Below are 14,285 nucleotides of genomic sequence, written 5' to 3' on the forward strand. Positions count from 1 at the left end.
TTAAGATTTATTTCCAAATATTTACATCTGACTATTCAAAGAGGCTTTATATTGAATGTAATGCTTAATAATTTTACATAAAATGTTTCTTTTTTTTGCTTTTTTCAAAGTTGAAGTCTGGCAAGTTGAAGAAGAAAGAAGAAAAGGTAAAATATATTCTTTTTTCATAAAATTGTTAATTAACTTTTTTAAATCTTGAGTAATAATAATGATATTATATTATTTTAATTTAAAAAAAAAAACTGTCAAATCTCAACTACTGTACTGTAATAATCTATTATTACTAAGAAGATGGCTATTATCATTACTAAATATTAAGTTATTATTGAATGTATATTGAATAAATATGAAGTATAATGTTATTTAAATACCAATTTAATTTGTATTTTGTAATAAAATAAATAAAGATTATTATAATAAAATAAAACACAGAAATGTATTTTATATGCATATATTCGGATTCAATATTTCAATAGCTATCAATTAATAATTATTACAACTTAACTTAAAAAAAAAATACACTGACTGTTCGCCGAACGCGGAATTCGCGTACTTACTAACTTAGCTATGTCCAAGCATAAAATGTACTATAAGTTACGAATTTCATTACATCACCTACGATTTCGTAAATAAAAATCAACCTTACCACCATCGAAATAAGTCTTTCTTTTAAATAAACGCGAGATACGTACCGGTTGCAAAAAGAACGCACAATTTTCATGTTATTCCAACAGTTTTTATAGAGCAACGTATATTTGAATTTAGAATTGCTTTATTTATTTTTTTAAATGTCCGTTTTTTGTGCAACCAGACTCATACGACGTGTTTGTTATTTTAAAACATACATTGTTTAAATCTAGTAATCTCTTTGTAATTTCATTGTTAAAAAAGAATTTATAGATTTAAAAAAAAATTAAGACAATCCAATAAATTAAACGATTGCGTCTAAGAATTTGTCATCCCAAATTCTTTATTTAAAAACAATAATTAGTCTATTATAAATTATTTTTACATTATCTGTACAATTTATTTGCACTAATTGATGTTTCATTTTTACAATCAGAGTGCAAACAATTTTTAAAAATTAGGGAGAAATGTATCATAGCTTCGTACTGTATTGGAGCTCTGTAAAGGTTGGCAATACCAAAAAAATTATAATTACCACTGGTAACACTGGGATACAAATTCTCTTAAAGGAGGTTTTAGTAAGCTCCAAGGAGTACTTCTATGAATCACTAATCAATTTAACACTTAAAATTTATGACCTACACAATTTATTCCACATATACAATAGTAGCACGCACATTTACAAATTTCATTTAAAAATAAAAACTCTTACACAGTACTTTATAATATATACAATAATAATAAATTTACGCGAATTCACCAAGCGTCGTCATAATCTAAAATTATTAATTTTTAAATACAATAAGTGATATGACTCAAGGGAATGTACAAGCGAAAAAAATTGCAGGTTTTTTTTTATATGGCAACTTTAAGCCGACATTAAGGTAATTAGGCCTCGTTATGAAATTTCGTTGAAAATCGTTACGAACGGTTTCAAAAATTAAAGTCTTATGGGCGTATTTGTAAATTAGGAAATGGGCAAATCGTAAAATCATACTTTAAAAAAAAGTTGCTTAAAAGCTGAACATTTTAGTCCTTTACAATTGTGATAAAAATATTTTTTTTTTAGGAATCATGATCTTTATTTAAGATTTATTTGGTGCCAGCATGATTTTAGGTTTTGCCCAAATATTCTAAGTTTACAAAGTAGACTAAACTCTCAAATTTATTTAAGCGATTTATCCAAACAAAGCTTCGCTTCGTAGAATTTATCTAACTCAAAATAACCAGTGATATGTACTTACGGCGCATTTTTAACAACTATCAAATTTTCATACACTTCGGAACCAGACGAATGTCAAAAAGAATGAATGATTATATTCAAAATTTGACAGCTGCCAAAAATACGCTTACCAAATGCTGTTGACCATAGACAATTATTTAATGCGCAGAAGCAAAACGACGTCTGGATAAATCACCTAGTGACTTAAATAATAGGAAGTATTTACAATAACCTAGGAAAAGACTAGAAACACTACACCATATTTATACCGTACTTCTCTGGCGCGAAATAGCTGTTGCCTGAGTTTGAAAAGTTCGTGATTTGGGACGCTTGGAGCATGCTTAAGTGGGGCGAGTTCTGCGGCTGATTCTCGGGGGACTCGGGGCCCGACGACAGGATGTTGTGGTGGGAGGGCCAGGCGGCCGGGGGAGAGGGGTTGCCGAATGACACCTGGTTGTAGAGCTGGTTGCCGTTGGCCGTTAGGTTGTGGGAGTGATGGGTGCCGTGAGACTGGTTCACGCTCGAACCGTTGAAGTACTCCATCTGTGAATGAAAATACAATTAGATATCTAATTTTTATGTTTTTTTTTGTTACCGAAGTTCTTATCTTATCGTTTTTAAGCATATATAGAATAATTCTTAATACAAAATGCTAATAAAATTGTTTAAAAGCATAGTTTTAATGGTTGAAATAAGTATTTACCTGACTAGGATAGTATGGCGAATTGTATGCGCTCTGCCCGTATCCCTGATGATGATGAGAGCTGGAATAACTCCTGATGTAGTCCGAGCTGCCCGGCCAGTGGAAACTGTTGTAGCTGTCCGGATGGTAGACGTTCCCAGGGCCGTTCAAACTTTGGGGAGTTATGGGAGGAGAAGGGGTCGTCATGATAGATGAATTGGACCCTAATGGAGTTAAATTTCCTGTCAAACGGGAGCTGTACTGGTCTTTAACTAGATTACTGCCGAACGATTTCTCCGAATAGTCGACTTTGCTCGAATAGTCCAACCGTTTCGGGCTATTATAGAGCTCTTGCTTTGGCGTCACACCATAGTTGTGAACGTTTGATAGAGCATCGGATGGTGATGACTCCTTGCTGATTCTGAGAGCGTCATTCGAATTATAGTGATGGGAAATGGACAAGTTCTTGTTCAAGGGCGATGAATCGTAGTTCGAGGGGGCCGCTTCTTTCTTGCAAATAACATTTATTGGGGGACTCACTGACGTGGTCGGCGTCGGGAGGTTGGGGGAGGATGTGGTGATGCTGGACGTGTTTTGGGTTGACGTGAGCGAGTTTGAGGAGTTGGTCAACGATTTCGATGTCGTTATCTTCGATGATGTGTTGGAACTTTTGATTGAGTTACTCGATGATATGCTTTTGGAGTTTGAAGAGGTTTTGCTCGATATCTGGGAATTGGTCTGCTGCTGTAGCTGCTGTCGACACTTTGCTCTGCGGTTCTTGAACCAGACCTGGGGAATAAAGGTTTTGATTAAAGCAGAGTCATTATGGTTAAAATAATTTAAAAGTGTTTTGTTTGGTAAGACATAAGAAGAATATCTAAAATGCTCGTGAATTGTCAGCTTACATTCTGATAAGCGATAGAACACGTAACGACGTATTTATCTATTTTTATAATTAAGATTCAGCAAAATATATTAAATATAAAAATAATTTCGTATAATATTTTTGAATGATACTTGCTAAATGATTCTTTATGATTTAGTTCGTAGGCCAACAAGCAAATGGGCCACCTGACAATCAGATAGACAATGGGTTGGACAACGTTGGGAGCTAAGATGTTATGTCCCTTGTCTTTATAGTCACACTATTTATATACTATATATTTGAATAATTGAAACATCTTGAGATGCATCAAAATAAGGAAAAAATATTTAGTATAGATTGTTTTGTATAATACTTGTAAAACAATATAGTTCAAAGGCGAGTCATCAACGTGTAAATGGGCCACCTAGATTGAAAATGGTCACCACCAATTACTAAGTAAGTAAGTTCTAAGTATTAGACAATGATCACGTTTGGGAACTAAGATGTTATGTCTCTATTACCTATAGTCACACTATCACAATCACCCTTCAAGCCGGAACACATGAATTCTGAGTACTGTTTGAGAGATTGCTGCCTACCTAGACTGACTTCTACAAAGTCCTACCACCCAGTGAACTTAAACAAACCTATATATATCCTTATGTTTAACGTAAGAGTTTTAATGTATACTGTTTTTCATTAATAATAAAATAATAAATATAACTTTTTAATCTGTGTTGTACTAATATATACTCAACGATAACAATATACAAAACGTAATAAACTACGATTGTAGCAAAGAAATATATAAATATTGTTAATAACACTAATATGAATTGCTTAAACATACAAGTAATAAAGCTGCTTGCCTCCTAGTTATGTATGTAAGTTATGACAGATGTAAAATCATTCGGCAGCAGACATTAGCGTCACACAGGCTAATAACATTACAACGTTTATTCATAAGATTAACTTTTACCGCGCGAATTTATCACATTTGTAGGAGGTACTTAATGCCTTTATTTCGTTTTATCTGTAATATATTTGAGTAATTTTTTTTTTAAATTGCCAGCACTAATTATATATGACAACCTTTGTATATATATATTACTGTCTTAAAAAATATATTCAATTTGTAAGTCTATTTAATTATTTATATTACGTTTAGTTAAATAAATATGTATGATTGTTAACAAGCATTAAAAAAAAAATAACAATAAAAAAATAATGCCTTTGACATGAAACATAGAATTCCCGCGTATAATTATAACACAAAATGGCGGCGCGCATCTGTTACGAATCGAAAGCATTCGTTTCATTCATTCTTTGCTCTTTTTCATAAAAGTTATTAACTCGTTTATTCACAATGGCGAGGGGTGGCGGTAATCCGTACCTCGTTTGTGTACGCACGGAAAATTTGCTACCGATTTTAGTTTTGTCTTTTATTCTAACTTCCTTTATATATGTGAAAGTTATGTATTATTTTTATTGACAATTTATGTGGCATATATACATATAAAACAACAAAATAAAAATATGTTGCCTTTACATCTCATGTATAACAAAGCCATTGGATCTTGTTGTTTCAATTAGTAGTAATAACCAGTTTAATGAGAGCTAAATAAACCCTACATGATCGAGTATTTTTATAATAAAAGTTTAATTTGTCACAAGTATTCCATAATGTTTACTTTCATTAGGACAACCAATAGTAGATACAATATCACATACAAAATATAAATTACATCATCAAAATTATCATGGCCAAAGTTCCACTACTTACCTACATATAAATTAAACATAAGAATAAATATCTGTATTCTGTGTTTGTGGTGTACATAATACAATTAAGTATATTAACAATTAACCATTTTTACATTGCATCGGCAATCATCGGATTTAAGATGTATATTGGAAACAACATTATAAAAAAAATGTAGCTGGGCGGTTTAATAATTTACGAAATAGTACCTTAGTAGTCTGATATACTTACTTGTATTGTTGTAATCATGAAAGCAATTAATTTGTGAAATTCTACATAATATTGCTAATGAAATATATGAAACTAAAAATAATTTTATTTTAAGCTTTTTTTGACACCATTTGAATTTAACTCATGATATATTTATAACCTGTATCGCCCTAATGCATAAAATTTGAATATTTTTTAACTACGCAAATAGTCTCTTAAATGAATTTGATTTATTGCAAATAATATTTTTTATATCTATAAATGAACAAACACACAAACAAGATCATTAAATATTATCAGTACAATCGGAACAAACCAATTACAGCGGCCCTGCACAGATTATAATCTAAGAGAATAGACTAATGACCAAGATGGCCGACAGATTTGTATAATGAATGAAGGAAATTGATTTCGATCTTTATGGAGGGAGTTTTAGTTAGCGTGACTCTTGTTTTTATTGCTAATTGGTTATTTGCAGATATTTTAAAATAAAAATATACTTTATTCAAATTGTAAAAGTTTATATGATAAATTTAAAGTCAGATACGGTATATACATATTATATAGATTATACCTAGGAGAACAAGGAATTATTATATTCGTAATTAAATACAAATGATTTATTATTTATCCGGAATTATCTATAAGTACATATAATAAAATTGGAGTGTCTATTTGTAATATTAAAATAGCCCTTTTCTACTCAATGCGTATATATGTATGTATACACGGTATATATATCAAAATAACATTTTGTCTGTCTGTCTATTTGTGCGGGGTAATCTCTGGAACTGCTAGACCGATTTTGACGGGACTTCCACTGGCAGATAACTAATATAATTAGGAGTGACTTAGACTACAACAATATTTGTTTGTTAAATTCAAATGCGTATAAAGTCGCGGGCACAGATAGTTTAAAATAAAGTTTAACCCAATTTATGCGCGATATTTATAAAGGAATGTTAAAATAAGTGTTCGATTTTCAAATGTATCGGACGGTTCGATATTTAAAACATAACGTAATATTCAAACATTGTCGTCAACATCTCACAGAACAAAGGAGGATTAAATGATTCGATTTACAAATTTCGAAATTTCGAACGCATAATTCGATCGAACGCTAATGCCCTATCCGTGTTGATATAAATTGAACGTTTGAGCGAATCAGAGTTCAGTGAGACGTGAACCGTTGAGGAGGCGTTTAATTTTTTTCTTAATTTCTTCTGGGTGGTTCGTCTATCACTCTTAGCGGATTATGATTGATACTTAAATACATCTTAAGATTATTGAAACTGTTTAATATTGATCCACTATGGAGTTGGATTAAATAATCTATAAAGATGCTGTAAATATCGAATTTATCTTTGTTTAAATAAACTAATATTTGTATTTAAAGGAGTGATCTTATAAATTGAAAACTATTTAGGAGGATCTAAATCAAATTACCTCTTTCAATGAACGGATAATGTATTGGCTAATGTCATTAGCTGCTGATTAAACGCTTAGTAAAAAGGTTAGACCGTTAATTGTATAAATATTTTAAATACTTAAAATAATTAATAATTGTATAAATATTTTAAGTATTTAAAATATTTATACAAGTAAATATTTTAAGTAGTTAAAATTCTGTCAGTTTACATTCTCGTAGCATACAATCGCAGATTCTACATTTTAACTCCGGTCTAGTATTTTTAACCTCTCCTTTTGGTTTTAACCACGTTGGTCGAAATTTCGTGAAAAAATCATATAATGAATTTTAATATGAGATTAATAATAATCAACTAAAACTAGTTACTGTATAAATGTTGACCGCGTGGAATGGTATATAATGGAATATGAGAGTTGATATAGATTACTTTTACTAAGAGCTGTGAATTGTTCTATTCTAAGAGTCGAGCTCTGTTCTAGCTCGAGTCTAGAATGGCCTAAGTCCATGCAAAGTCCAAGTAAGTTTCAATTGCCAAATCATTCGAAAATAACTATTTCATTTGTACTGATAGGGTATCTTATATTTAAAAGGCATACTAATAACAACGATGGGTACCCAAAAGGTAATATCTTTACTAATATTATAAATTCGAAAATAACTCTATCAAACGCCATTGATGCCAAAGTGCTAAAACCAAATAGATGAAATTTCATATGAAACAAAGTCGTATCCCAAGAAAAGATGGACTTTTAGACCTTAAGTCTACGACCGTTGTTACTAGTGTTATGTAACCTACCTGCACTCTAGACTCCGGTAAGTTGATCTTCAGAGCCACTTCCTCCCTCATGAAGATGTCAGGGTATCTGGTCTTGCCGAACAAAGCTTCGAGCACGTCCAGTTGTGCCCGTGTAAATGTAGTTCTCTCCCGGCGTTGCTTCCTTGGATTTACACCTGTGGGAAAGAGATAGGTTTATATTTTATCTTTGTCGCACTATACTTGTTTTTGAAGTAAATGTCTTTTATGTACTAAGCTACCGTCAAATGTATTTGTTGAAAAAAAATTGCAAAAGATATGTCAAAACATTCGTAAAAGAATAAGTTATTAAATAATTGAATACACAAATTAAAAAGAATTCAATAGTGATTTCCAACATATATATAAAGCCGATATCGCATATTTGCATTAATTGAAGAGTTCCGTTGTTTAGCGAAACTAATCATTAAAAATTTTAAATAAATTTCGGGATAAAAACCTCTTTCGAACAAACATATATTTTTTTTTATTTTCGCATCTGTCAGTGACGGAATCCTGTCATAAAAATCTATAAGTATTCAAATTTAGAATCTATATTTTTAATTTGATGTCTGTCACAAATATATTAAACGATGTTTGTGTGTGTTGTTTACTTTACAATATAGTCTGTGGAATGTCAATTATATGTTCATGAATAGTATCTATAGAAGAAAGATAGATAATTACATTCTAATCTTTGCCTTTAATATTTTTTTTATTTAATAAACTTTACTTAAGATTGACAACTATTCTATCAATACAACTCATAACATTAATTTAATTACTTTCATTTTTAGAAATATATTAAAATAATACAATATTTGCATTTGCTTAACATATTTAACTATCAATAATTTCTCACCAATTATAATCTATACAAAAAGTCTGATATCAATTCAGGCGCCAAAAATGGCGAATTCAATTTCGCGCGTCATTTGACTACGTGTGAATAAATCTTAAATGTCACATAATGTCCACAGGAACCGGTTTAAATAATTGTAATCTAGTATTATAATAATATCAAACGTTAATTTACATAAGTACTGTTCTATATATTTTTTTAATTTGTAATCTTGATTTAGCGTCACAGAGTAAAAATACTACGTGAAGCGTGGACACTGTTTTTTTTTTTAAATTTTTTAACGAATATGCCCACTTTCATTATGCCATTTTCAGTAATGGGTACTTTAAAAAAAATCAATAAATAATTTTGTTTTTTATACATATTGAGTTCAAATTAAAGGCAGTATTTATGACTTATCGGTTTCTATTGGTAGACTTTCTAGCTCGTCTGGGTAGGTACCACCCGCTTATCAGATATTTCCCAAACAGTGATACATAGTATTGTTGTATGACAGTTTGAAGGGAGAGTGAGCACATCTTAGTTCCCAAAATTGGTGGCGCATTGGCGATTTAAGGAATGGTCATTATTTTTTATAGCGCCAATTATTGGCCAAACATCTTATCAGAAAGAGGGACCAGAGCAATCTTGTGTATATGAACCTTTACTTTTGTATAATATGTACATAAAGTATATTGTTCGGAGGTTATTACAATCGTATACATAAATTTAAAAGTCTCAATTAAACCAACACAAGCATATATATCCAGGTTTAAGTTTATATATAGTATATGTAAACTATATAGGTATATAAATATCACCGGCGTGTAGGTATATCAATAATATTTTGTAGTATCAATAATTCCGGAAGCTCAACAATAGCTACAATCCAAAACAGACTGTAGTGTTTTGTTTTTTTTTTTTAATATTTTACGTTCGAAATATGAATAATATAAATGAAAACATGGAAACGATTCAGTTGTTATAAATAGGTTTTATATATAATTTCGTGCTAGATGAAACTTGTGAGTTTTACCCATGCGATGTATAGTTATTATTTATTTTTTTTAAATAAAAACAACTTTTCCACCAATAGCAATTCGATATACTTACATCATTTAATTACAAATACTGTATCAGAATAAAATGTATTACAATAAGTGAATTAAACTTAAGTCCGACCAATCATTGTTACTTTAAAATACCTGTCGTCTATGTTAAAAATTAACTACACGGCATATATTTTATACGTCAAATGTCAACTACAAACTCTTTGAATGAAACGTACTGGTCATAATTCAAATTTGGAACCAAAAACAAATAGAAAGGAGGTCGTACAACATTAAATGTGTAATCCTTTAAATACTAGAGCGTCATTATTCAAGTATGAATTACATTTGTAGCTCTTTAACAAGCCTGACATTAAGGTATGCGAGAGAAAATTTGGTGATTAATTGCTTGGACGTATCATGTGTGTTTAGTTTTTTTTTAAGTGTGAATAGGCTAAGGCAGACAGCGCGTCTGCGTTACATTATCTTTTGTTATTATTTACGTTTACAAACATGTTAGTGAATGGTGTAGTGGAGATGTGTTTGTTGTTTCGTGACAAATTATAATATATTTTTGCTCAATATTATAAATACAAAAAAAAATAATTGACTATCAATACATAGTCAAAACTACTGAGTCTAGAAAATTAAATTTGTTACAGGTCTTATCTAGGTAAAATTTCAACATTAATGGTGGGTTAGCTAGCCATTTTATCTCAATGGGGGTTACTAGCTTTTTCTCATTATTGTTATAATTAAAATAAAACTATACATATTTAAATTAAGAACCTTCTATCATTTCGAATAATGTTTAAAATTATTATTTAAAAAAAGAACGTTATCATTTGTAATATTACCGCGCACTCTCCGCTGTATCATATTAAAAATTCTATTATCGAACATCAAAATTCAGCTGGGGCGAAATCGTTATTAGACTTTTCAATCGCCCGCTCGCTTACGGATTAAAATAAAATAATACAACATCCATTCGGAACGAGTCCGAAACCGTCCCCATTCAGCCTATTCCAAACAAACATTTCATACGAAAACTGTCACATTACCTATCCATAGAAAAGTGAAAATAAATAGACATACATCTGCCTCTTTCTTACGCGTTGTGCGCGCTCGGGTTGAAAAGAGACGAATGTATTCCAATTGTCATCGTTGACAATGGGGGCTCGAGCGCTAATCCTCATGACATGGCTTTTTTCTTTTTTTTTTTTTGCGTCGGCTGCGATATTATCTTCACGGCTGATTTCTGATAGGGCTACTAGGTTGTTTATACTCGCTTGTCTATGACTGCTAATGGTATATTCGTGTTTAGATCTTGTTACGGTTCGACGGTAATTCTAAAGGTGTTCGATAAAGGTTAAGCTTTCGAAAGTGGTGGTTTTGGTTTGCTAATCGATTAATTCAGTTCGAAATTCAAATGTTTCAAATTAAATGGCTGTTTTGATTTTTTTTTAAAGGAAAATTACTTATTCCTCCTTACTACTTGTATCGGGAATTAGTCTTCAGATAATTTTCTAGTAATTTATGTCAGTTGCTTTACTTTTAATATTAATAAAGTTGTGATTTTTAAATTACTTACTTGTGATAAAGTTAATTTAGTTTTATTTTACCGAGTCATCACATAGTATAAACATCAACAACAACAGCCTGTAAATTCTCACTGCTGGGCTAAAGGCCTAGTCTCCCTTTGAGGAGAAGGTTTGGAACATATTCCACCACGCTGTTCCAATGCGGGTTGGTGGAATGCACATGTGGCAGAATTTCTATGAAATTTGTCACAGGCAGGTTTCCCCACGATGTTTTTCACCGTTGAGCACGAAATGAATTATAAAGACAAATTAAGCACATGAAACAGCGGTGCTTGCCTGGGTTTGAACCCGCAATCATCGGTTAAGATGCATATCTTGTGTATGCTTATATCTTTCAAATTACACGTGGATTTTGAAGTGGTTTGTTTTATAGATATTGTGATTCAAGAGGATACAGATACAATGAAAAAAATACTATTCTAATTACTACAGTAATACGTTATAATACATCATAATTATGTAGTAATACGTTTTGCGTAATTAAAACATCTAGTTATCCCTTTTACTTATTGTTTCTATCAAGCTATCCTTTTTACTTGTAAAGAAATGTAAAATAAACGGTCCCCGGCGCGGCACAGTTTTTTCTGTTGTTTAGTATGGGTATAACATATCTGTTTATTAGAATATCATTGGAATAGGCTATATCAACCTAATCTTATTTTTCACATCCGAACGAAACCGCAGGCATGTAATTAGTCAAGTAACTAATTATTATTTATTTAGGTTATATTGACATCCATTTATAATTAAAACAAATTATATATTAATGCTGCTATTAAAAGATATAGATTGTTATGTAAATCATTTTACTATTTAATATGTTAATTGATTGAATTTGGCTGACGTTTCGTTGTTGACAGCGAGATAACTCGAGATTGATTGGTTCGGTAAAAAATTAAAGTTGATACTAAGCATTTCAAAAGCGAAACGTGATTGATTTGTAATATTTTTAAATAACTTACAGCCTTTTAACAATTGTAATGTTTTTTTAATATTTGAGTTCCATGTTTAAAAAATAAACTATAATTGTTTCTGAAAATACATTTTTAATCTATCTCAATGATATTATGATTTTTATTGGTATGTTGGTATTCTTGTTTTTAAATTATTATTCAATTAATAGGACTAACTAATGCATAAATCACTAATTATCCAAATCGGACTAATAGTTCTTGTGATTAACGCGATGTAACTTTAATAACAGATAGAACTATTGATGGAATATTTCGTTTGGTAATGAGAAATCTTTAATCATATTTTTTCAACCGACTTCAAAAGGGAGGAGGTTATCAATTCGTCTGTAATTTTTTTACATTTCCTTAAATATTTTTAAAGAAATATAAAATATGTTTTAAAATATATGTAGGCAAACGGTACAAATGCCTCACCTAATTGTAAGTTACTGGTACTGTTATATGGAGTTATTATTTAGTTTTACATTTATATTAATTATTATATATTTCTTGAGTAATATAAGTTTAACTGGATTTTCTATTTTCAAATGTTTAACGATTCGATATTGATATTTTATAAAAATGTTTCGGTTAATAGGTAACAAATTGTCTATTAATAATCTGTGTCACAGAAAAATCAGCAAACCACAAGCTGGAACGCTTATTATTTTCCCGTTTTTCACGGTGTTTGACCCCATCCGTCCCCACGGAGTATCTCTTTTAATGACGTGTAAAATATTTCAAGGGGAGGAATGCTAACGGATAAAGAAAACAACTTTATTCTCGACACGTAGTCGCTATTTTGGATCGGGAGCTGGCAACACTGAGTGGCGGGAACATCAACTGTCAATTTGACGGAGGGGCCGTAATGGATGCTCACGGATTTGAGTTTGTTGTTATAGTTTGTTTGGGGCAGTTTGCCTAATTAGCTGGTGTATCTTATCTTCGATTTCATAGTTAAATTGCTAATACCGTAACGTGTTTGGTTAATATTATAACCTTTACGTGTATTAGAATATAATATAAAGTTAAAATACAAAAAATGTTCAGCCAGTCTTAATCTATTCTAATTTTAAAAATGAGAAAGTAACTGTGTCTGTTTGTCCGTCTGTTACGTTTATCAAAACCACTGATCCGAATTCTAAATTTGGATGAACTTTTTATCTTTTGACTCTGACGACTAATGCTATAAAGTAAGTTTGAAGTATAAGAAAGAAATTATAATTATTATAAAAGAAAGTATAATTTTTTTATCTGATCCTCACGACTAATCCCTGAAACGCAAGCAAACCCGCGGGCGACAACTATTATGTGAAATTCGGCTGATGGATTAGATTATTTTCTATATATAATATTACTTTAGGATTTCCATATTAGTTTTAAATGTATGTTTACTTATTAAAATGATTAAGTTTAGGTCCAAACAAATATAAATTGAATTAAAAATAGTTACCTACGTATATACCGTATGTACTATGTACATGATCCCGTAGAATGGTGGCAAGATTGCTAGCAGCATTTTCTAAATTCTTTCTGATGAAAATAATACCAATTTATTTCAGAGTTATACAAATTATACAGTTGATCATACAACTATAAAAGGTCGACTTACAATTCTAAGGATACTCATTGTTTAATGAAATACCTCTCAAAAGCACAACCAAGATTTATTTTTAAACATTACGTTTAAATTTCGAATACTTACTTTTTAATTTTTCGAAAATTGTTACATTATATTATTTGTTGAATTAAATAATTGTTTTTTTTTTTGTTTGTATTGTATCCCTTTATATAAGATCCCTACGGTATATATTAAACCCCCATGAAACATACATACATTTTATCACCATAACAAGCTATATTTCAACACGGCACCCGAAACGAGGGCTGGCAAAACATAAATCATGTTAACACATAAATTGCACTGGCAACACAACCCTGGGGGTTGCGTACAAGTTGTGACAGATTAACGCTGAGGGACACACTACTTAGTGCGAGATATTGAATTTTCAGTCTTAAACCTAAGGGATATGGTTGAAAATCGAGTGTTTATTTTAAATCTTTCCCCTTAGAAATCAATGAGTTATTTTATTAGCATGATAATGTTGCCAGCGTGCAGGGGCTAACCGAATTGTCGGTAAATTGAAATTTATCAAATAAATTATTTCGAGGAGGGGCGTTAAATATGATTGAATAATGTTTTATTTGTTTAAGTGTGAGGGTTTTCCGGTGCAGGGAATGACTTCCGAAA

At 30.8% G+C, this 14,285-nt stretch overlaps 1 protein-coding gene across 1 annotated transcript in view; it reads right to left on the reverse strand.

Moving 5' to 3' along the window:
• Nucleotides 1-459: 459 nt before the first annotated feature.
• Nucleotides 460-14,285, reverse strand: part of LOC124540839 (homeobox protein OTX1-like) — a 63,204-nt gene continuing 49,378 nt past the window's right edge. The window contains exons 3-5 of the mRNA XM_047118565.1: nucleotides 7,594-7,748; nucleotides 2,553-3,320; nucleotides 460-2,392 (exon numbers count right to left, since the gene is read on the reverse strand). Of these exons, the coding sequence (XP_046974521.1) occupies nucleotides 2,102-2,392; nucleotides 2,553-3,320; nucleotides 7,594-7,748 (1,214 nt within the window). The 3' untranslated portion in view covers nucleotides 460-2,101. The remainder of the gene's footprint in view (nucleotides 2,393-2,552; nucleotides 3,321-7,593; nucleotides 7,749-14,285) is intronic.

The sequence above is a fragment of the Vanessa cardui genome, chromosome 26 (genome assembly GCF_905220365.1).
Source record: "Vanessa cardui chromosome 26, ilVanCard2.1, whole genome shotgun sequence".
Classification (NCBI taxonomy): domain Eukaryota; kingdom Metazoa; phylum Arthropoda; class Insecta; order Lepidoptera; family Nymphalidae; genus Vanessa; species Vanessa cardui.